Here is a 24,679-nt window from a genome sequence, read left to right on the forward strand (position 1 = left end):
TCAATCTTTCAAACAGAATTGTAGAATCAAAATTTCTGGAAACGAACATCTTCTGGATCTGTGGTGAAAACATCACCACCTTTTTCAGCTCAGACTCTGTCTCTTAAAGAATAACAGCTCTCATGAATTTGTTGCAAGAACTTGCTCTGAATGTCCCATGGCACTGTTTGCAGTTCATCCTATATATATCATCTTCTCCTTTCACAGTTACCATTTTAACATTGTTACACGACGCAATTGGACATGATAAATACGGGTCTTCTTCAGAGACCGCCTCTGCTGTGCCATCGATGACCTCTTCATCTGACGTAACTTCAAATAATTCGTCCTCTGTAATGAATACCTATAAATAAAACAATCATATAGAAAAGTTTAAATTTCTGTCATTAATGTAAAGAATACTTTAAGTAAGTTTGTTTTGTTTCATATTTATAATAAATATTTGTACTGCTTCAAAAGTATTACACTCATTACTGGTGTAATTAAACTGGTCTTCTTGAAATTACTAAAGTGTGCTTGATAAATAAAGGCAACAGTAGTATACCGATGTTCAAAACTCATTAATCCATCGACAAAAAAACAACAAAATCGGGGTAACAAACTAAAACTGAGGGAAACGCATTAAATATAAAAGGAGAACACCGACATAACACTATTTTAAAATGTAACACCCACAGAAACGGACCGAGCATCAGACAATATCTGAAGGTGTTTAAATTCATATTTAACCAATACAGTGTTATGCTATGAGATGAACATTTAAGAAAATCATTAGACATTACTACCCCCCCCCCTTTTTTTTTTGATGCAAATAAAATGCAGGCAACATCATATGTTGGGTTGGGACAGTTAAAAACTGTACATGAAAAAATAACCTGTTGCAGCTTTCGTGTTGACATCAAAAATTCCAACACCTTTCTTTTCTCTCCCAAAGTGGACCTTGCTTAGTTTTATTCTGTTTAAGGTTTGACATGACGATTTTTTTACAAATAATGTACACTATGCCGGTCAGCCCATAGCGACGTACTCCCTTTGCATCATGCAAATGTAATGGTATAGAACATTCTCTGCAACTTTAAAGTTGGTTAGCCAATATGTCAAGTTCGGTCACTAGTCTACAATGACTTAAGAGGACAAGATCAGGTGGTATATATGTTAAGTCATCATCTGTTAATGTGCTTGATACAATATTATCTGTTGGTGTTACAGGGTTACAAAATGAAGCATATGAATGATCTGAAACTCTGTTGTTGTTTTTAAGTTGTTGCTGAACTCTATCTACAATTAATTTTGTTATTAAGTTGACACATTTTGTTCGTGAGAATCGCCCCTTGTGGTTTCTGATGGATGGCATCCTTTCTTTAAAGCAGACTATAATTCATTGCGATTGTCACATTATGAAATTAACATCTGAAACCTAACATCTTACCCCCATGGCCATTTTTTCAAAGGGTGCTCCGCCACTTTCAAGTCCAGTTTCAGTGTTGTTAATTTGTGAATACGCTTAAAAATACACCAAAATGAATCTCAATAAATATCATTTCTGAGCATCAAGTCGGTCATCTTAATAAGCGTTTCACTTGTTTCATATCTTCTCTTTTTTCTTGAGATTTTTTCTACTACTCACCATTCTCTTTTTACCGGAAGTAAACATACCACATTTCGTCATCTAAGTAGATAAATTAAACATATTTATTTCATTGAATGATTGCATTAAATATTGTTCAGACATTTATCCGCTCAAAAAAATTGTTTACGAATGTTTTTTGAATATATCGCGTTATCGTAAAAATATTTGTTTACGACAAGAGAATGCGCGACTCTCTGCGCAGAAGCCGCGAAAATTTAACCCCCCGAACTACCTTAATATAATATGGTCGATTTGAGGTAACAGATGAATGAATTATCCAAAAAGTGGTAAATTTTACTAAAAAAAGTTGGCATTTTATGATTTAAGTGTACTTGTTGAAAGTATATTTGTATTTCAATGGTCAATCAATATAAGAAAAATTTCTTGATCAAATGACTGATTTAGGGTAACATCAAATACAATTTGATAAAATATGGTCAAATTTTCAGTGAAATGCAGAAAAATATTAAAATATCGATGACAGGTTTGGTGTTCCATACCATACAATTATCTTAATATTATGGTCGATTCAATGTAACATCTAAATGAATTTTCAAATACGTGGTAAAAATTACTAAAAATGTTCAAATTTCATATAATTGTGTCTTTGGTTCAAAATTTACTTCTTATAAAATTGTCAATACATATTAAATAAATTTCTTGATCAATTAACCGATTTAAGGTAACGTCAAATACAATTACAAAAATGTGGTTAAATTAACAGTGAAATGTAGAAATATATCAACACACCGATGACAGGGTTGGTGTTACAAATATTGTTGCATTTTTAAAAGAAATTGGGATTTGTTATATAATATGAAAATGTTATTATATTAAAATCGTTTTTAATTTTTATCACGTTATTTTTCGCCGCGATATAGCCTTTTTGTGCTAATGCGGCGTAAAGCAACCAACAATCAATCGTAATGTTAGAAATGATTGTCAGTTTGAAAACGCTTGCAACATCTATTTAGGGGTTAGTAATTGGCATGTTACAACATTGTTATCCCAATCCCATGTACCCTCATTTTCCAATGACCGTCAAAATTTCGCCATTATTCGAATGGTCTCTATTGAATTTGAATTGAATTACAAGACTTACGTATTGTATTTATTGTTTACTTGTTCTCGTCAACGAGCAATCTAGTGTTTTTCTTCCTTCCTTTCTTTCTGTCTTTTCCTTTGTTAACCATTTATAAAGCTTTGGTTTAAATCATTTCATAAATTTTATATTGACCTAGGTTCATTCAACTTCTTTTCTTCAATTGTGAATTCAAGTTCACGAGTAAAAAAAAAATATCACGATATATGTTCAGCAGTTTGATTTTAATCAAATTATTTAATAATAGTGATTATGATGCTACTTAAAGATTGTACAAAAGGTTTGCAGTATAAACTCGTAGTTTATTTATTCTTGAAATTGTTAATTTGCTGTCAAATACATTGATAACTTAATTGTGGAAAAATGCTGATGTCCCTGTAGCGTGAAGGTTGGCGGAACCTCCCACCGCGCCAATTGGCACACTGCTGCCATGGCTCCCCACTCAGCGGTCAAGTCCTCTGAAGTCAATCCCACAGTCTCCAGTTGGCTTATCACCCAATGGATGGGGTCCCCAACAGCAGCCCCCCTAAGGGCCCTGAAGAGTGTGATCAGCGACGTGAGGCGCACCCGGGCTAACCCTGGGTCGGAAACTCCCAGGTCCCGGAACACCTCTGCCACGTGCTCCGCGAGAATGTGCCCTTCCAGGCCTGGTCCCCGGGCTTCACAGCCAGACACTGGACAAGACAGTCCAGTACCAACTGATTCACCCTGCACTCCATAGTGAGGTGTTGCCTCACCGGAAGCTGGGGAGCCAGACTGGCCCCGACACACCTCCTGACCCTGAGCCATCCCCTGAGGTGAGGTTGTCAGGAGAGGTGAGGTCGCTGTCATGGCCTTCTTCTTGGCAGCTCTACTCTTTTTATTTGTCCTTAACTTCCTCTTCTTCTTGGTCTTCACCTCCCCTTCCCCTCGACCCCTTCCGACCCCACCTACCTCTAACGCAGCCCCCAGGCTCCCCTGGACTTCAGGGTTTAGCTGCCTCAGCTCCTCCTCTGACACACAAACCACCAGTTCCTCCGTCACCTCTGTGAACATTTATAAATTATGTTTTATGACGTTTTATTACAATGCTGATGGTCTACCGTATAATACACATATCAATTTTGTGACAATAACTGTTTGAAGAACTGAATTCTTTTTAATTTGAATTTTAATTTGGTGTTGCAATACTTTTTTCCAGGTGTATAGATGATCGAGCACATACTATAGATATTTTACAGGATTTCCCTCATACACATGGAGAAGACGATCTGGTTATAGGAAATGAAACAACACAAGGGACTGCTATCAACGAGACCAAGCGTCCCAATAAAGCGGGTATATAACAACTTTAATAGAACTGTGGCACAAGGAGGCGGAGATCAAAAAATAAATATTCCTGAATTTCACAGTCCGTTACACAATGACACGCACTCGAGTATGTGACATACCCGCAGTACATATAATCAACAAATGAAAACTTGATAAATCTGAGACAATGTAAAAAATATATATTGCATGTCCCATGCCGTATTCACAATATATTACCATTCATGGTCGTTACCGTACTTAAGTGCTGTGTGTTGTGAACTGTCTAATGACTGATCGCCATATTCTACAATCAATGAAGGTCCAGAATTTGGATCTTGCAGCAAATTACAGACGACGGCCGGCAGTGAAAACCCTAGTCCGCTAAGTTATGGCCAATGGATACTTACCTATTGTCGTTGTGCGCCAGAACTTTTGTCTGTTGGGGACATCTCACACAACTCACTGACTCTGCATTTTGATGTAAGAATCGTTATGCGTTTAATTTTCTGCATTGGCTAGTGGTATAAGGGGAGGGTTGAGATCTCACGTACATGTTTAACCCCGTCGCATTTTTTTTGCGTCTGTCCCAAGTCAAGATCTTCTGGCCATTGTTAGTCTTGTATTATTTTAACTTTTAGTTTCTTGTGTACAATTTGGAGTTCAGTATGGCGTTCATTTTCACTGAACTTGTATAAATATATTTGTTTAGGGGCCAACTGAAAGACGCCTCCGGGTGCGGGAATTTCTCTCTGCATTGAAACCTGTTGGTGACCTTCTGTTGTTGTCAGCTCTATGGTCCGGTTGTTGTCGCTTTGACAAATTCCACATTTCCATCCTAAATTTTTATATTCAATGTGATTTACATATATATTTCTTATTAGTCAGATAAATAAGATTACTTTAATCAATGTGTTAATACGTTTCATGATTTTTTTTATTTGTTGTGTTGCTTGTGTTAAACTTTAAAGGATTGTCACGCCGATAAACAATACTGATAGTGTGACTGTATGAATAAAGAGCTTTTGATAACCTGACATTTCAAAGATTAATTGTGATAGGCAGACACCAATTAATATGTTAGTCATGTAGTGGTAAGTTATTATACTGTTAAATCACATGACTAACTTAATAAAATAAAGTTAAGTACAAAAAGACAAGAAGTGTAAAGCCCTCCTTGTTACAATAGGTCTTAAAATAACAATGTCAGGTGTGTTTACTTTCATTATGACACCCTAGTGATGAATTGAATGAATGTGTTGTGAGCATGTGCATAGTTAACCTTTAAAATGTGCGTCACGTACAATATGATAAATTCTTTATTAAATAACAATGTAACAAAACCTCTCATAAAAAATAAAATGATTTGTGTTTATGAAAGGGTTGATCAATTCTCTTGTTTTGAAGTATGTATATATTAGACATATGTGTAATGTGGGTCTCATTTGGGTCTAAGCATGACGTGGGAAAGTCAAATTATTGTGTCGTGAAAACGGGAAATGAGGTCTTGCGGGACCCGGAAAAAAAAAAAAAAGAGAATTGCTTACGTACATAGTGTAAGCGGGATACGGGAATCTGACAAAACAGTAAGCGGGATCCGGGATCGGAACCCCCCAATGAGACCCCCTGTAATATCATTTTTTGTTTTTGTTATATTCACCAAGTTTTTATTCAGTTGTAAACGTAATCTTTTGAAAAATTGAATGTATATTCTGGACAGTAAGAAATGACTGCAGCCACCTAAGTTTTTGAATAACCTTCTGTTAAAGAATGAACATTTTGACTTGCTAGAAGTTGTAGACAAAATACACTACAAATTACATGTTCCTGTACTCGAGGTATGATATTCGTTGGATAGCACGAGTGCTGAAATGATCAGTTATGGATTTTTTTTAAAGTTCATAAGTGTATGAATCATTTAAGAACTGCAAGTAATAATAATAAAAAATACAACTGTTTACGTAAAGGCATGGCCCTGAGTCAATGGTTAAAGTCTACATATTGCTTAAAAGCAATCGTATCCCAACATACTTTGGTGTATTGGATTCCCCTTCATGCTGTTAATATCACTTTGTGCTCTTTAACTTCGTAGATGAGCAATAATTCAATAGTATCGTAAATAGGTATTATCAATAAGACCATATCAATGATAATTCCTGTCAACAAAGTGCTGACAAAATAATCTTTTAAGTTTTACGAGGGGAATGAAACATACCAATTGATCCCTCTTTTAGCAAACCAGGTAAATTAACCTTCCTAATATCTCCTCGTCTTATAACGTCGTGTGTTTCCATTTTATCCACTATTTTCTTACATGCTAGTTGTTGATTTTTGTATCAACACCAGAAAAGCAATACTTTAGTGTCATCTTTTGTCTATATATTATAATATAAAATAATGCTTCATACTTCATATTAGTTAGCATTCACCGTTGATTTCACATCTATCACCTTTCAACCCATGGGCCATATGTTTTAAATGGTTTTTTTTTTTACACATTTGAAAATATAATTGAAGGTCACAAGGTATGTGACTGTCTATTTTCCCTTTTGTTTTTACAAAGAGTGCAAAAATTCCTCTGATGCTTCTGGTTCTGACAAAATAAAATACTGGTGTACAAGCAACCTCATTATTTCGGATGCGTATTTTGACATCCAATTGTTGGATTAAAATGCAGCATAGTCACTTTTAAAAGACACAAACTTCGTTCTCTGGTGTTTTACAAAGGCTTAACAGCGCTTTAAAATCAACTCCCATTTCCATTTTCAATTTCATCCTAGTTCAATAACTAGATGTCCATAGGATTGGACTTTGTCCTCCTTTAATGGTGTTTTCTTTCCTTTTATAAAAAAGGATTTGAAGTTACCGTTTGCCAATTTCAGACGTAGTACTTCGCCATCTTCTGTAAAACATGAATTAAAAATAATGCAAGTCACATATTAACACAAATCGGTATAGTAATGCATACACTATCGAGGATCGAAGATCTACAAAATTTGCAACGTGAGTGAGGTCATTCCTTTATACAACTTCGTGGGTAACTTTTTCCCCTAAAGCATCACTGCAGTAGCACACAATTTGATGTATTGATATGAAAATCTAATAAATGAACTGGATGATCAATGTATTCAAATTATTTCTTAATGAACAGGGGAAACAATGTCAAAGTACATGAGATATATCAAGTTTTAATATTATCAACATCTATTTTATTTATATTAACAACAAAACAAAATAAGCTAAGCCTAAACATTAAAAAAAATTGCATCTCCATTATCAACCAACGATCTTAAAACAAAATTACGTTACAGTAAATGTACGTTTACTTCAGAGGGAACTTCGTTGCTGACATGGATTTCGTTTGACTTTATGATTCATAATGATGATTGATCAGCCGACTTTACCAGATATGGTAATTCAGACGTTGATTTGGATGATTGTTTTATCTTATGGCATATATATTTGGCGTCGATTTGAGTCTAACATATATACTACATGTGTACATGTATCTGTTCTGTAGGCTTGGCAGACACATATTTCAGCTTGGCAGCAAGAGGGTAGGGCACAACCTGAATTACATGTAACTTACCACTTCAAACAGGTTTCAAGGATTGATACAGGAAAATATTTCTTTCGATGTTTTGAAATCTATGGCTTTATCTCCTTTACACTTTGTTGTATGGACTGGATAGGCACACTTCAAACTGTTTGTTTCCAATAAGTCCAAAGAGAATATCTATGGACTTTGCAAAAAAGTAGTAATTGCCTGCAGGCTGAATCAACATCAATTAATCCGGCGCGATACACACTTTGAGATATCTAAGTTGGGCAACGACATCTTTTTGGTAGTCAAAAAATGGTTGATATGGCCAGAACAGTCTCTCAACCTGCTGAAACTGCAGGAGTCATTTATTGCCTCCATTTTTTTGGTATACAAATGCAGTAAGTAAATCAACAGTATATATATTTTTTTAATTTATTTTTTCAATAAGAGTTTTATCAGTCTTTGTGTGTTTTCCCCAATATTGTAATTTATCATCATTGATAGAATATTAATTGTAATATTTTATTGACAAAATAACATATTCATTGAAAATATTCCCACTGGTATTCAAAGGGAGGTAATCAAGATACTTGTTTTGTAATATTTTTCAAACAAAGAAATAGGCACTAATAATTTTGATCCCAATTTTTTTTTAGCTTAAAAGTATGAATTACACATTTATCTAAATATTTATACAATTTTTACATTTCAAATAAATATGGAACAAACAAAACGCTTTAAAAATTGCACTTTTACAATGGACATAAAGGCGAAAACAAGGTACTAAATCGTGTCAGTCGTCCGCGGTCGTCGTCGTTAACTTTTACAAAATTCTTCTCCTCTGAAACTACTTGGCGAACTTAAACCTAACTTGGCCACAATCATCATTGGGGTATTTGGTTTAAAAAATGTGTGGCGTGACCCGCCAAACCAACCAAGATGGCCGCCATTGCTAGAACTAGAACAATGGGGTAAAAGGCAGTTTTTGGCTTATAACTCAAAAACCAAAACACATACAGCAAATCTGACATTGGGTAAAATTGTGTATCAGGTCAAAATCTATCTGCCCTGAAGATTTTCAGCTGAATCGGACAACCCGTTGTTGGGTTGCTGCCCCTGAATTGGTAATTTTAGGTAAATTTTGCTGTTTTTTGTTATTATCTTGAATATTATTATAGATAGTGATAATTGTAAGCAGCAAGAATGTTCAGTGAAGTAAGATGTAAAAACACATCACCATCACCAAAACACAATTCTGTCATGAAACCATCTGCTTCCATTGTTTAATATTCACATAGACCAAGGTGAGCGACACAGGCGATTAAGAGCCTCTAGTTTAGACTTTATCAAAATTTCATCCACACAATAAATACACACCATGTGTTGCATCTAATAGCAAGGACATTTAATGCAAGAAAACTAATTTCAAGAAAATTCAATGTGCCAACATATTAATCCCTTGCCTAGTTTTCAAATGGACAGCCTCTTAACAATTGCTTAAATAAAGAGAAACATGATTGTTGGGACATATAAGAACTTAAATGCACATGTGATAGTTTTTTTGCTACACTTGCAGAGAATAAAAAGGAGCATTCAGCTTCTGAAACCAATAAAATAACAATTAAAATAAAAACTGACACAGAAATAAATGATCTACTGTGAAGATTTTGAAGGTGAATACACTTCAGTGGAATTGCGTTCAGCAGGTTGATATACAGGACTTGTATATACTTGTTAGCTGCAAAAATAGCTAAGAATTAGACCGTATATGACAACACTGATGTCATTAAATCAGATTTCCCTTGTATTGCTATAGAAATTTGTATTCAAAGAATAAATGATTGGTGGTTGCTTAACGTCCAGTGCCAATATTTCATGCATGTTCAGGACAAGAACAATTTAACAAAAACTACAATAGGTATGTTCTCATATAAAGATGCCATTTCGGATGATGGTCCCGGGATTTTAGAGTGTCACTGGCAATTGAGGATATATTGGATAGGAATAAAATGTTGCCTTGCAACAGGCCACATATGGAACCCTCAAAAGTTGTTGCAAGGGTTCTTAACGTGCAAAGAGCGGGCACACTCTTTACACTAGGCATCGGCTTAAACATCCCGATTCTGACCGAACGTGACAGCGGACCTACGAACTATACATATACTAGTCTAATAAGTCAAAACCAAGCAGCTTATAATGGTTTTGTTTCAGCAAAAGTGCACAGTTTTCTCTGCATTCAAAATCTTTATGTTTGAACCCGTCCAAAACATGATTAAGATTTATTCAACACAAACAAAATGCTGTCTCACTTTATTTTGAGACAGGGACAACAATTATACTTATAAGAAAACACTTGCTTACAGAGTTATTAAACACAAAACCAATTAAGATTGGGTGCGAACATGTAGGGTGTGCAAGTAAATGGGGGTGAACATGAGTGGGCGCAAACGTGAATGGAAGCGAACGAACCCAGATTCAGATTATGTACAGTGAGAAATATACAAGCCTTTCTACGGTATTTATTTGTACAATTCAGGTAGTCTTGACCTATTCATTTGTCTTAAAAAAAACCCAGCCAGTTGTCACCTTCACTTCACACACATACACATATACGAATATCAATGTAATTTTTCCAGTCAGCGACTTTGTCAAATATGCACCACATTTTCTAAGACAGACAAATACAAACACAGTCATATTGGTGTAAAGGCGCATAATAAGACTTAAAATGTAGGTTCCCATAATGAGGTTTTGCATATAATATACACCACATAGGTTAATTGCAGTAGAGATTTTAAAATACCATATATGCATACTTGATTGTTTGCTTATTTTGTTTTGTATTAGTCTTTTATTTTTTAAAATTCTGCTGGTTGGTCATTTGAGCTTGAATATTTTCAAATATATATTGGTTGCTAGGCATTAATGTAATGAAAATATAGTGTTGCTACGGACATTTGTGCATAGTTACAAGCACAATTGCATTGTATTGACCCATTAAGCTTCAATTGCCTATTTTTGTTTAACATTGTATATTTTCAAACCTTAGTTGGTAACTATGCATAGCAAATGGTTGCCATGGAAATTTTATACATATTTTCCTACTCAGTGGAACATGCTGTTATGTGACAATTATTGTGCAGTACAAATTAGAATATGCTTGTAGATATTTTTTTCAAAATTACTCTATAAATTGACAATATTTGGTGTTTTCGTACAATATTCATTTCAAATTAGCATAATTTTGGCTCGCTCTCACCAATACATATAAAAAAGTCTACCCACAATCTATTATTTTTTCTTTGAATTATATGATAGTAATTCTTTTTTTCTCAATACCATACTTTATGATACAGATGCTTTTCTCATCACTTGGCGTCCGGCGTCGTCCGTCGTCCTGCGTCCGTCGTCGTTAACTTTTACAAAAATCTTCTCTGAAACTGCTGGGCCAAATTAATCCAAACTTGGCCATAATCATCATTGGGGTATCTAGTTTAAAAATTGTGTCCGGTGACCCCGCCAACCAACCAAGATGGCCGCCACGGCTAAAAATAGAACATAGGGGTAAAATGCAGTTTTTTTGCTTATAACTCAAAAACCAAAGCATTTAGAGCAAATCTGACGTGGGGTAAAAATGTTCATCAGGTCAAGATCTAACTGCCCTGAAATTTTCAGATGAATCGGACAACCTGTTGTTGGGTTGCTGCCCCTGAATTGGTAATTTTAGGGAAATTTTGCTGTTTTTTGTTATTATCTTGAATATTATTATAGATAGAGATAAACTGTAAACAGCAATAATGTTCAGCAAAGTAAAATCTACAAATAAGTCAACATAACCAAAATGGTCAGTTGACCACTTTAGGAGTTATTGTCCTTTATAGTCAATTTTTAACCATTTTTCGTTAATCTTGGTAATCTTTTACAAAAATCTTCTCCTCTGAAACTACTAGGCCAAATTTAAACAAACTTGGCCGCAATCATCATTGGGGTATCTAGTTTAAAAATTGTGTGGCGTGACCCGGCCAACCAACAAAGATGGCCACCATGGCTAAAAATAGAACATAGGGGTAAAATGCAGTTTTTTGCTTATAACTCAAACACCAAAGCATTTGGAGCAAATCTAACAGGGAGTGAAATTGTTAATCAGGTCCAGATCTATTTGCCATGAAATTTTCAGATGGATTGGACAAACTGCTGTTAGGTTGCTGCCCCTGAATTAGTCATTTTAAGGAAATTTTGCCGTTTTTTGTTATTATCTTGAATATTATTATAGATAGAGATAAACTGTAAAGGGAAACAATGTACAGCAAAGTAACACCTAAAAATAAGTCAACATGACCTAAATGGTCAATTGACCCCATAAGGAGTTATTGCCCTTTATAGTCAATTTTTAACAATTTTCATAAAATTTGTAAATTTTAACTAACATTTTCCACTGAAGCTCTTAGGCCAAGTTCAATATAGATAGAATGATTGTAAGCAGCAATAATGTTCAGTAAAGTAAGATATACAAACACATCACCATCACCAAAACACAATTTTGTCATGAATTCAAATGCGTCCTTTGTTTAATATTCACATAGACCAAGGTGAGCGACACAGGCTCTTTGGAGCCTCTAGTTTTAAATTATCACCTAAAAACTTCAATTTTTTGGTTACCATAATCGATTTGTTTTTTCGTTTATGTATGCAGCTGACCTCACATTTTTAATTAGACGGCATTATATCACCATCATCAGGAAACAGATCAATTCAACCAACATCATTGTGTCCCAGATAAAATACGTACTTCTCCATAAAACTCAACTTGCAAAGTCTTGCCGGTGTCACCTCTCTTTATCTCTCCAAGAGAATGTTATTCCCGTCTCCAAAGATAAAACTTATGTCACCTGTAAGCTCGGTAACCATGTTGTCTTCCTGTATATCTAGTTGTCAGTACTTTATCTTTGGCAAATCGTAAAAGGTCAAATGGATCTACAATTTTCTTCTCTAGACATGACTCGATTATGTTCTCAATTGTAAAATCAAGGTCAACAAAAGAGTTGTCCTCCTTACATGAAGCTGATATTTCGCTGCCTAAAGTGATATATACTGCATTGCTCAAAGTTCAAGGGAATCAGCATTTAAATTGTCATGCTCAATGGGAATACAATTTTTCTCAATGTTGGATCCGCTCTGCATTTAGCATCCTGGTAAATAGCGGATTATGATAAACCATCTTTTTAATCGAAAATTATAGCATCACATCCTTAACATAATTTGTAAGTCAGAAATCTTCTGATACATCACGGTTTCGAATATACTAAGTTATCAAACGTATCAGGATTATAATTAAATACGCCAACCGTGCGTTTCGTCTACATAAGATAACCATGAAGGTCCCGGGGAGAACACCGGCTGCTTTCCAATTTTCTAAAAAAAGAGGGTCGAAAGATGCCAAAGGGACAGTCAAAGAAAATCTAGAATAAACTGACAACGCCATGGCTAAAAATGAAAAAACAAACAAACAATGGTAAACATGACACAACATTGAAACCTAAAGAATAAACAACACGAACCCAATCAAAAACTAGGGGTGATCTCGGGTGCTCGGAAAGGGTAAGCAGATCCAGCTCCACATATCGCACTAGTCGTGTTGCTTATGTGATAACAAATCCGGTAAATAGCCTAATTCGGTAGGTCCTATTCATGATTATTGTATCATAATTTCTCTTATATTGTCTTCAGATTATTAACAACCAACGCGATGCTTGCATCAACAATTGCCAAAATTAGATTTGATAATGAAAACCTATTCTCTGAATTGTGTTGCCTTCGAACAGAAAACACCACCTTTAAGGCAAAAATTAGTCAGTAAATTTTTGATAAATCTTCTTGCGACAAGTTATTGTAGTTTTTCACCGGTGTGCTTTCTTAAATTCTATTGATGTGGTTGTTGTCATTTATTTTTGTATAATACCACCATGTAAACAAAAATCACCAATAAGTGTTCTTCTATGCATACTAATCAAGTAGAGAATCAACCTTTAACATTAAGATCTTGCATGTGTCGCTGTCGCGAAAACAATATCCGACTTTCTTATCCTAGAACTTCTAAATAAAGGCAACAGTAGTATACCGCCTTTCAAAACTCGTAAAAATGTGGAAAAAAAAATTAATAGCCTTCAAAAGCCATCGTTGTTTGATAATTGCTGCAAGGCGTAGACCGTCATCCACGTCTGATTTGTGAAACGCTATTTGAACAAAAAAGGTAGGCTAAACATGTGAAGAGCTGTGATCATATTAAATAGGATTTAGTTATTCTAACTGTTTTAGAATTAAACATTCCTTCAAACTTTTTTAGTTATTATACTTTTAGACTTGAAAAAAAGTAAAATCACAAAAATACTGAAATCGGAAAGTCCATATCACAATGCAAAATTAAATAACAAAACACTTCAAAAGCGAATGGACAAAGAACTGTCCTATTCCTGACTTGGTACAAGAATTTTCAAATAAAGAAATTGTCTCTCCCATCTTAAGACTCACTTAAGTGGCAAGTTGTGGTCTAACATGATTTAAGAGTTAATAATCACAGATTTATAACAATCAGCATTGTCACTTAACATGAGATTATTTTTTTCAAATCAGGTATTATGGTCTGCAGGTACTGTATGACACAAGCTGTTGTTGGGGCATCTTGAGATGTATTGGAACTATAGATGTGTTAAAGTTAGCATTTTTTCTTTCTTTTTCTTAGTTTTACGAGAGTGTGAAAGAGGACGATGTTGTTGGCACCGTTAACAACATAATAAATTATGCAACAAAATTCCACACGCATTGTTATTGCATTGTGGTGGAAATGACATAGACAACATTGTGGTGCTTTGCTGTATCACATTAAATTCATAATAGCAATTTAAAGTGAAATCTCTTAAATTTAACTTTTTTTTAAGTTTAAGTACAGGTTATTTGACAAATATAATAATAAAATAAAGGTCACTGATGTGTTATAAGAGATATTTCAAATTAAATGCAAAAAATGACATTTTTGCACCAAAAGGAGAAAAATTGTAGCTTTTTCAATAATGTAAATATTTTTGAAGGTCATCTGTAGTGAAAACAAATCGTTTTGTTTAGTTGAATTTTGTGTATCATATTATAATGTAACAACTCAGTGTAATAAATTAGATGTGTAATAAAAACATTTTTTTTAAATTTTGCTGAAATTTTTGTGCTTTTGAGCCTCCTTTAAGACAAACTCGTAGTTGTCTTGCATCTTATTACAAACTTTTCTTTTTAGAGATGTAACTAAGAAGATGCTCCCTTATTGTATATGTTCCTGCCATTTATATACATTTCCTTTTACTAATTATTCATTGGTGTGGAATTATTCTCAGTTCAAAGACAAAAATAGCCATGCAATCCTTGGAGATTGTTTAACCATGTACCTTCAGTCATGTTTCATTGACTTTGAATATTTGCTAAACTTGTATGTTAAAAACCCCAAGGGTGACTGGGGAATAGAAATAGGATCACTTGGTCTTCTCCCGACCGGCAGTAAAACGCTTGCCGAAGTGGGGCGTCCGTTTGGCTGTGCGGGATGTATTAAGTTCGCAGTCACGTCCGGTCAGATTAAGGACGTTAAATCCGATGCCTCGTTTTAAGAGAGTGCCGCGCTCTTTGCACGTTAAGAACCCTTGCAACAACTCTTTGAGGGGTCCGTAGGTGGCCTGTTGTAAGGCAAAATTTCTGTCCCAGATGGCCTCTAGTATGTTCTGTTTGTATATCATACTTATTATCAGTAAATTAATTACTTTTATTTTTGAGAAATTTAATTGTTTACTTTCATTTTGACCTTATGTGATTGTACTTTCACTTTCACTTTAAAGTTGCTTTCACTTTCACTTTCACTTTTATTTTGTTGATATCCTGTTTCCTGTTTTGAATTGTGAACCACAATGACATTGGACCAATGTTAATCTTTATCTAGCGAGTAGCTTAACCATCCGTTTATGGCAAACCACTATGTAAGTTAAATATTTATTACTAAGGTTTATATTTTGTATGTGCATATTTATTTTTGATGCAATTAAGTTAATTATGAAGTTCTAGAGCAAAGTATTTACATACATTTTTCCTATGATATTTTGAGTAAGGAACCCCGTCTGAGCTATATTTCTAGTGTTTCTGTTCAAGCATTTGTCAAGTTTGAATATTTCATAACACATTCATTTATTTAATTTGATTTTGAAGTTGTTAAATGCTGTTTTTTGTATCTACTAAACTTGCTCAACTATGTCAATTTTAAGCTAGAAAACTACACTTTTATTGTTGTATTTTTGGTTCAATATAATAGCCTTTCCAAATATTATATGGTATTTTCATTCTTGTTGCAGCTTTTTACCTGCATACACAGTTGTCTTTATGAATAAACTTTAATATGAGCAACGGTGTTTATGGTTATCTATCTGCTGAGCACCTCTGCGGAATAGTAAAAAGATAGTGTAAATTTATGTCTGAAACGCGTGAGAAGCGTGACCGAAAGTTTACACCTAAAGGACAAACCATGTTTGACGACCAGAGTAACGAACTGCGCGAAAAATGTGAGAAGATTTGGTCTAAAATCGAAGATCTTATGATAATTGTTCCTTCTAGCAACACATTAGAAACATTAAGACAGTTAAATACAGATATTGACAGTCGCTATAAAAACTTTTGTCGTCGGTCCGAAGAATACAAAAGTTTCATAACAAGAGCTGATACAATTGAATCACAACAGTTGATAAGTGATTATAATGAATATTTTGTGACATGTGTTTCAACATACAGAAAAGTGAACTCTGAAATTAAGAAAAAGAAAGCTGACTTAGTTGAACAATTATCACAAGTAAGTAGCTCAAATGGAAGTTCAAAAGCAAGTAGTAAGCGGGCAAAGGCAGAAGCCGAGAAAGTGAGACTTGAATTTGTTAGAAAGGAAGGCGAACTTATGAAACAAAAAGCAGCAATTGAAGCTGACATAAACATTGTGAAACAGGAGAGTAAAGTTGCAGCAGCTGAAACTGAGGTGCGTATACTTGAACAAGGTGATCAAGAACAGGATATAATTTCTGAAGTGTGCGAAAAGAAGGATGACATTAGTAATTATGTCCATAATGTGCATTTTCAAGAACCAGTTGCATCATGGTTAAATCAACAACCAAACATTCCTGTGGTTGCTTCATCTGCTTCTCAGGCCTTTAGTGCAGCTGTAAGTGTTCCTCAAATTCCGAGTATTGTAAATACAGTTTTGACAAGTGTTCCTCAAATTCCAAGTGTTGTAAATACAGTTTTCACATCACTATCTAGCCAACCAAACATTCAACCATCTTTATCACAATATCCTGTACAGACAAAAGCTACTTCTACAAATTCTCTACTACATGATGCCATGACAGACATAACTCGATTTATGTACAGAAAAGACTTTCTGCTGTCAAGATTCACAAACTTTGATGATAAACCGGAAGCATACGAATCATGGAGAGCATCATTCCAAAGTGTAACACGAGAGCTTGGCGTAACACCCTTTGAAGAAATGGATTTATTGGTCAAATGGTTGGGTACAGAATCTTCCAAATTTGCAAAAATCATCCGTGCTGCTAATGCTCATGATCCGCCTAGAGGTCTACAAAGAATATATGATCGTCTACAAGAAAGATACGGTAGGCCTGAAATGATTGAAAGCGCACTGAAACGTAAGTTAAATGCATTTCAAACAATTACAAACAAAGACTGTGTAAAACTATATGATCTTTTGGACATACTTACTGAAATTGAATCATCTATGTTAAATCCAAAGTACACAACACTGCTTAGCTACTACAATTCCTCCTCCGGTATAAATCCGATTGTTGCCAAGTTACCTTACTTTCTGCAAGAGAAATGGACTACTCGTGCTTCGTCTTACAAGAAGTCTCATGACATAGCTTTTCCTCCATTCAGTCTGTTTGTTAGTTATATTCGAGACATGTGTGAAATTCGTAATGATCCTGCCTTTTCATACAATAGTGTCAATTCAACTACGAATTCTAAACAACGTTCGTCAGTGATATCTAGGAGACTAGACGTTTCTTCCGAAAGTTCAGTTCGGTGCCCACTACACAAGGCAGGACATACCCTCAACGACTGTCGTGGATTCAGGAAATATCCAATACAAGATCGTCAGAAGTTTCTACGCGAAAAGAGAATTTGTTTTAAATGCTGTGAAACAAATGAACATTTCGCCTCCAATTGTACAGTTAATGTAAAATGTGCCGTATGTGGAAACAAACGTCATGCCACAGCAATGCATATAGACCGATATACTCAAAATCGCACACAAGCCGATAATGAAAAGCCTCTCACAGCTGATGGCGGGGAGCATAGTGAGGACAATGTAACTGTCAAATGTACCACTCTTTGTGGTGACATCCGGGTTGGTCGGTCCTGTGGAAAGACCGTTCTAGTAGATGTATACTTACCAAACTCCCCGGAGAAGTCGACGAGAGTCTATGCTGCCATAGACGATCAAAGTAACCGCACTTTGATTACTCCAGAACTCTTTGATGACCTTGGAATTCAAGGACAACATGCACAATTTAACATGTCTTCGTGTAATGGTAATTCGACCATGAAGTGTCGAGTTGCTGACAGTATATGCGTTCGATCAATTGATGGAAAATCCACATTCGAATTACAAGACGTAATTGAATGCGATTCTATTCCCAGTGAATTACCGGAGATTGCGACTCCAGAAGTTGCATCTGCCTACTCACACCTTCATCGTATTTCATCATACTTACCTCCTCTTGATCCGAGCATCAAGGTTGAACTTTTGATTGGTCGAGATATACCTGAGATTCATCATGTGCAAGAACAAATTACTGGAGATAAAGGTGAACCTTTCGCTCAAAGATTAGCACTTGGATGGGTGGTAATAGGAGAAGTGTGCTTGGGCAAAGTACATGCTCCAAACAAAATCAGTGTGCGTCAAACTCATGTTCTCAACGATGGACGATGCACCACGTTCCCTCTTTGCGAGAACAACATAGAGATAAGTGATCTCAAAGATGACATTTTCATCAGGACAACAAATGACAACAAAGTAGGACTTTCTGTTGAAGATAGACAATTTCTTAGTTTGATGGATACTGATTTTAGAAAGGATGACACTGGTCATTGGTCAGCGCCATTGCCATTCAAACAACCAAAACCACCTATTCCAAACAACCGCTCACAAGCCTGGAAACGAGCACAGATACTTGACACTAGTTTGCGTAAGAATCAAACGAAACGTGAACATTTCATGACATTTATGGAGAAAGTGTTGAACAGCGGTGCAGCAGAAATTGCACCTAAAGTTATTTCAGGAGAATGTTGGTACCTTCCGCTTTTCGGGGTTTATCATCATAAAAAACCAGACCAAATTAGGGGAGTATTTGACTCGTCTGCAGTGTACGGAGATGTGTCGTTAAATAGTCTATTAATGTCAGGACCAGATCTTACAAATAACCTAGTTGGAATTCTTATGCGATTTCGTAAAAATGCTATTGCTATAACTGGAGACATTGAGCAAATGTTCTACCAGTTCAGAGTGTCAAATCATCACAGAGACTACCTTAGATTCTTTTGGTACCAGGATAATGACTTTTCTAAACCTCTCATCGAATATCGTATGACATCTCATGTGTTTGGTAACACGCCTTCACCTGCCGTGGCTTCTTACGGCCTTCGACAAGCTGTTGCAACTTCCGATGAAGACGTACGTGCTTTCGTATGTAATGATTTTTATGTGGACGATGGTCTCACTTCATTCACCAACAAAGAACAAGCAATCGATCTTGTTAAGAAAACTCAAAACGATTTAAAGACAAATGGACATATAAGATTTCACAAGATTGTGTCGAACGATATTGACGTCATGAAAGCTTTCCCCAGTGATGACCTAGGTAAAGACTTGAAACAGTTGGACTTGTGTTCAGATATATTACCTACTCAACAAAGTCTAGGTATAACATGGGATCTTCATTCCGATAATTTTGTGTTTCATGTAAATAATGATGTCAAACCTATAACACGAAGAGGACTCCTATCTTCAATAAACAGTTTGTTTGACCCTTTGGGTTTCGTATCACCTATTGTGATTAGCGGTAAAATTCTTCTCCGTGAAGTAGTTCCACCTGGAACTGACTGGGATGAACCGTTAAGTTCTGAACATGCTGATAGATGGAACCTTTGGCTTGAGTCTTTGAAATCTCTTGGCAATTTTGAAATTCCACGAATGATTACTCCTGAGTCAGTGTCGACAGCGCACTATCTTGAGATTCATATTTTTTGTGATGCTTCCGAACAAGCAATTTCTTCAGTTGCCTATTTGAAATCCGTTAATGAGACTGGAAATGCATCTTTAGGTTTTCTGATGGGAAAAACAAAACTAGCACCTCTGAAAGGTCACACAATTCCTAGATTGGAACTTTGTGCTGCTGTTCTTGGCGCTGAGTTAGGTGAAGTCATTTGCGACAACATGAAGCTTTTACCGGAGACTTGTCATTACTACACGGACAGTCAAGTTGTCCTAGGATATATTAGCAATACCAAAAGACGATTTTTCACTTACGTCACAAATCGTGTTGATAAAATTCACAAAACGTCAAATCCGTCTCAGTGGTCCTACATATCAACTGATCAGAATCCAGCTGATGCCGGAACTAGATTTTCAAGCTCACCAGATATGATTCTTGTCACTAGATGGATAACAGGTCCGACATGTTTATCATCACATGATGTTATGATTGAAGACAAATCTTATCCGTTAGTAACACCAACTGAGGACAAGGAAATTCGTCCTTTAGTATTATCTAAGAAAACAGTTATTCGAAATCCAGAGATCGGTTGTCATCGTTTTACGAATTTTTCAAGTTTGAAAGCTCTCATTAGGGCAGTTTCGTTTTTGAGACATTTTGTACGTACTTGGAAATCAAAACGTTCTAGTCAAAAAGTGTCTGAAGACAAAGATAGTCCAAAATTTCAAAAGGAGACCGAATCTTTTATAATTCGTCAAATTCAGAATGAGATTTTTGAAAAGGAAATTTACAATTTGAACGAACACAAACCAATTTCAAAGGAACGCTCAATGTTGAAATTAGATCCGTTTGTTGATGAACACGGTGTGGTTAGAGTAGGAGGTAGACTCAAACATTCAGATTTGACACTTGGTGAGAAACATCCGATACTTATTCCTGGTAGTCATCACTTCGCCAAACTTATTGTCTTACATTATCACAAACAAATAAAACATCAAGGACGTCATTTAACGGAAGGCAGTATCAGAAGTGCAGATATTGGATAATTGGTCTTAAGCGCCTAGTTAACACTGTTATTTCCGAATGTGTATTGTGTCGTAGATTTCGTGGTAACCTTATGACTCAAAAAATGTCTGATTTACCGGAGGAACGACTGAAATCGTGCCCACCTTTTACTTACGTCGGAGTGGATTGTTTTGGTCCTTGGGACATTGTGACTAGACGAACTCGTGGAGGAAGCGTCAACTCAAAACGATGGGCTGTACTATTTTCATGTATGTCATCTAGAGCTGTACACATTGAGGTTATTGAAGAGATGAGCACCTCATCTTTTATTAATGCGCTACGACGGTTCGTGTCATTAAGAGGCAAAGTTGAGGAATTCTTTTCCGACCGAGGGACAAATTTCGTTGGAGCAGCGAATGAACTTGGAATTCCTGCAATATGTGTGGAAGATAGAACTTTGAAAACCTTTCTTAACGAAAAAGGTACTGTTTGGAAGTTCAACACCCCATATTCTTCACATATGGGAGGCTCGTGGGAACGACTCATAGGCATTGCTCGCCGCATTATTGACTCTATTCTTTATGATGCAAGACACAACAAACTAACACACGAGGTTCTGTGCACCTTTATGGCGGAAACAACGGCCATCATGAACTCTCGTCCATTAATTCCAATTTCATCAGACCCTGATTCACCGTGTGTTTTGTCGCCAAATGCTCTGCTAACTACCAAAACCATTGACTGTGATGAAGATTTTAGTCATTTGAACATTCGAGATGTATACACTACTCAATGGAAATTCGTTCAAGTACTAGCTGAACAGTTTTGGACTCAGTGGCGTCGCGAGTACTTACAAACGTTGCAATCTCGACGAAAATGGCAACAAACTCAGGAGAACATTAAAGAAGGTGATACCGTTATTCTCAAGGATGGTGATCAACACAGAAACCTTTGGCCAATAGGACTTATTGAACATATATTTCCTAGTAAAGACAATTTAGTTAGGAAAGTGTTAGTAAGAACAATCAGAGACGGACAAGTTCGTGTATATGTGCGACCAATCACACAAACTGTTCTTTTGTGTCGCAATGCATTGTAAAAGACTGATATTATTGAGTTTTTGTCTGTATTATTGACATTAGTTAGTTAAACTAATTTTTGAGGGTTTATATGTATTGAAGGTCATACTTTTCTTTTTATGAATGTGGTGATATTTTTCATATCAGACGGGGAGTGTTCTGTTTGTATATCATACTTATTATCAGTAAATTAATCACTTTATTTTTGAGAAATTTAATTGTTTACTTTCATTTTGACCTTATGTGATTGTACTTTCACTTTCACTTTAAAGTTGCTTTCACTTTCACTTTCACTTTTATTTTGTTGATATCCTGTTTCCTGTTTTGAATTGTGAACCACAATGACATTGGACCAATGTTAATCTTTATCTAGCGAGTAGCTTAACCATCCGTTTATGGCAAACCACTATGTAAGTTAAATATTTATTACTAAGGTTTATATTTTGTATGTGCATATTTATTTTTGATGCAATTAAGTTAATTATGAAGTTCTAGAGCAAAGTATTTACATACATTTTTCCTATGATATTTTGAGTAAGGAACCCCGTCTGAGCTATATTTCTAGTGTTTCTGTTCAAGCATTTGTCAAGTTTGAATATTTCATAACACATTCATTTATTTAATTTGATTTTGAAGTTGTTAAATGCTGTTTTTTGTATCTACTAAACTTGCTCAACTATGTCAATTTTAAGCTAGAAAACTACACTTTTATTGTTGTATTTTATCAACCTACCAATTGTGTTCATTGTGAACTTGTTCTCGTCCTGAATATGCATGAAATATTTGCCACTGGACGTTAAGCAACCAACAATCAATCAATCTATGTATGTTAAAGTGTTTCTATTTTTATGCAGCATTTGCATTATCGAAAATACATAAAAGTCAAATACTAAAAATGTTGCAAATTATAATTAGAGTAATTTCGTAAAGTATCCTACTTAACCACAATTTAATTTGTTTTACTAAAAAAGAAAGATATGTTCCTACCTACCTAACAATATTTAATTTGTTTTACTAAAAAAGAAAGATATGTTCCTACCTACCTAACAATATTTGTTATCCTTAAGTAGGGGAACAGCAAACAATTAATTAAGTCTGGCATTTCACAAATGCAGTTTGATTTTTATTTTAGCAATCAACAAAAGTATGCAAGGACCCTAACCTAAGTTGCTATAGTGGATAGCTTACCTATTATGGCCTTATAATAACAGCACCATTTCTGAGGTCACAAAGGGATTTGCATCCCCCAGTTCCTTTTCAGTATAGAAGGCCCTCAAAAGCCTGGCTGCTAACTTCCCCTGGAATTGACAGCCCCAAATATTATAGCCTTAGTCTTAATAGGAATACAACAAAACGTTTTGGGGCATAATTTTATCATCTAAAACAAAAGAAAAATCTATTAATAAGAATATTAATTAGTATATGAATGTATTGTTCACATCAGGAGTAATAAAATGTCTTCCATGAAAGTTGACATTATACATGTATAACAACAGCACATCAGTATGATACGGATTTTGCCATGTATTTTTTTTCTATATTATAGCTGTACTCTCATTTATCCAAAATTTCTTTCAGATTCTTCACCTGTATTAAATTTGGACATTCCTGCTCCTGAGAGCAATCTTAATCTTGTGATAATGCTGCATCATTGTCTTCTGATTCTTCATCCCCGTTTCCTCTCTGAAAAAAAACCCCACTCAATTTAAAAGTTGTTTTTAACAAAATTGCTGCAATTTTTTAAGTGATACTCTGAGGCGGTAGGGGAGAAAGAAAGTGAACTGTGGTTTATTTTTAGCAATATTACTAATTCGTCGACGTTATAGGGCTGTCTTGACTTTGTATATAGAAAGATGGACATGGGCTGTCAAGATGAAGAATAAAATCCCTGTTTATTTATCATTTGTATATTTAAAATTGAGAATGGAAATGGGGAATGAGTCAAAGAGACAACAACCCGACCAAATAAAAAACAACAGCAGAAGGTCACCAACAGGTCTTCAATGTAGCGAGAAATTCCCGCACCCGGAGGCGTCCTTCAGCTAAACAAATATATACTAGTTCAGTGATAATGAACGCCATACTAATTTCCAAATTGTACACAAGAAACTAATATAAAAATAATACAAGACTAACAAAGGCCAGAGGCTCCTGACTTGGGACAGGCGCAAAAATGCGGCGGGGTTAAACATGTTTGTGAGATCTCAACCCTCCCCCTATACCTCTAACCAATGTAGAAAAATAAACGCATAATAATAAGCACATTTAAATTCAGTTCAAGAGAAGTCCGAGTCTGATGTCAGAAGATGTAACCAAAGAAAATAAACAAAATGACAATAATACATAAATAACAACAGACTACTAGCAGTTAACTGACATGCCAGCTCCAGACTTCAATTAAACTGACTGAAAGATTATGATTTCATCATATGAACATCAGGCACAATCCTTCCCGTTAGGGGTTTAGTATCATACCATCATAACATATATAAGAACATAACCCGTGTCATGCCAACAACTGTTTTTAGAATAAATGTCTTTAGTTCCGACGCAAAGACCTTATCAGAGACTCAATATTAACGCCAAAATATGCAATCTTTAATGACTTGACAACAGTATCGTAATTATATCCCTTCTTAATCAGTCTATTTAAAGGTTTTGTAAGTTTCTGAGGTGAATACTGACACCTTTGTGCTTTATAAAGAATATTTCCATAAAAAATTGGATGTG

The 24,679-nt window shown here is 35.3% G+C and overlaps 2 protein-coding genes across 2 annotated transcripts; both read left to right on the plus strand.

Annotated features, from left to right (window-relative positions):
* Positions 1-15,483: 15,483 nt before the first annotated feature.
* LOC139495459 (uncharacterized) lies at positions 15,484-20,911 on the plus strand. Its single transcript, XM_071283737.1, has 2 exons — positions 15,484-15,572; positions 15,942-20,911. Exon 2 carries the CDS (start codon positions 16,058-16,060, stop codon positions 20,909-20,911), a length of 4,854 nt encoding a protein of 1,617 aa, XP_071139838.1. The 5' UTR covers positions 15,484-15,572; positions 15,942-16,057.
* An 83-nt stretch (positions 20,912-20,994) lies between these two features.
* LOC139494134 (uncharacterized) lies at positions 20,995-21,969 on the plus strand. Its single transcript, XM_071282311.1, has one exon. It carries the CDS (start codon positions 20,995-20,997, stop codon positions 21,967-21,969), a length of 975 nt encoding a protein of 324 aa, XP_071138412.1.
* Positions 21,970-24,679: the final 2,710 nt, after the last annotated feature.

Source organism: Mytilus edulis, chromosome 11 (genome assembly GCF_963676685.1).
Source record: "Mytilus edulis chromosome 11, xbMytEdul2.2, whole genome shotgun sequence".
In the NCBI taxonomy this organism is placed as follows: domain Eukaryota; kingdom Metazoa; phylum Mollusca; class Bivalvia; order Mytilida; family Mytilidae; genus Mytilus; species Mytilus edulis.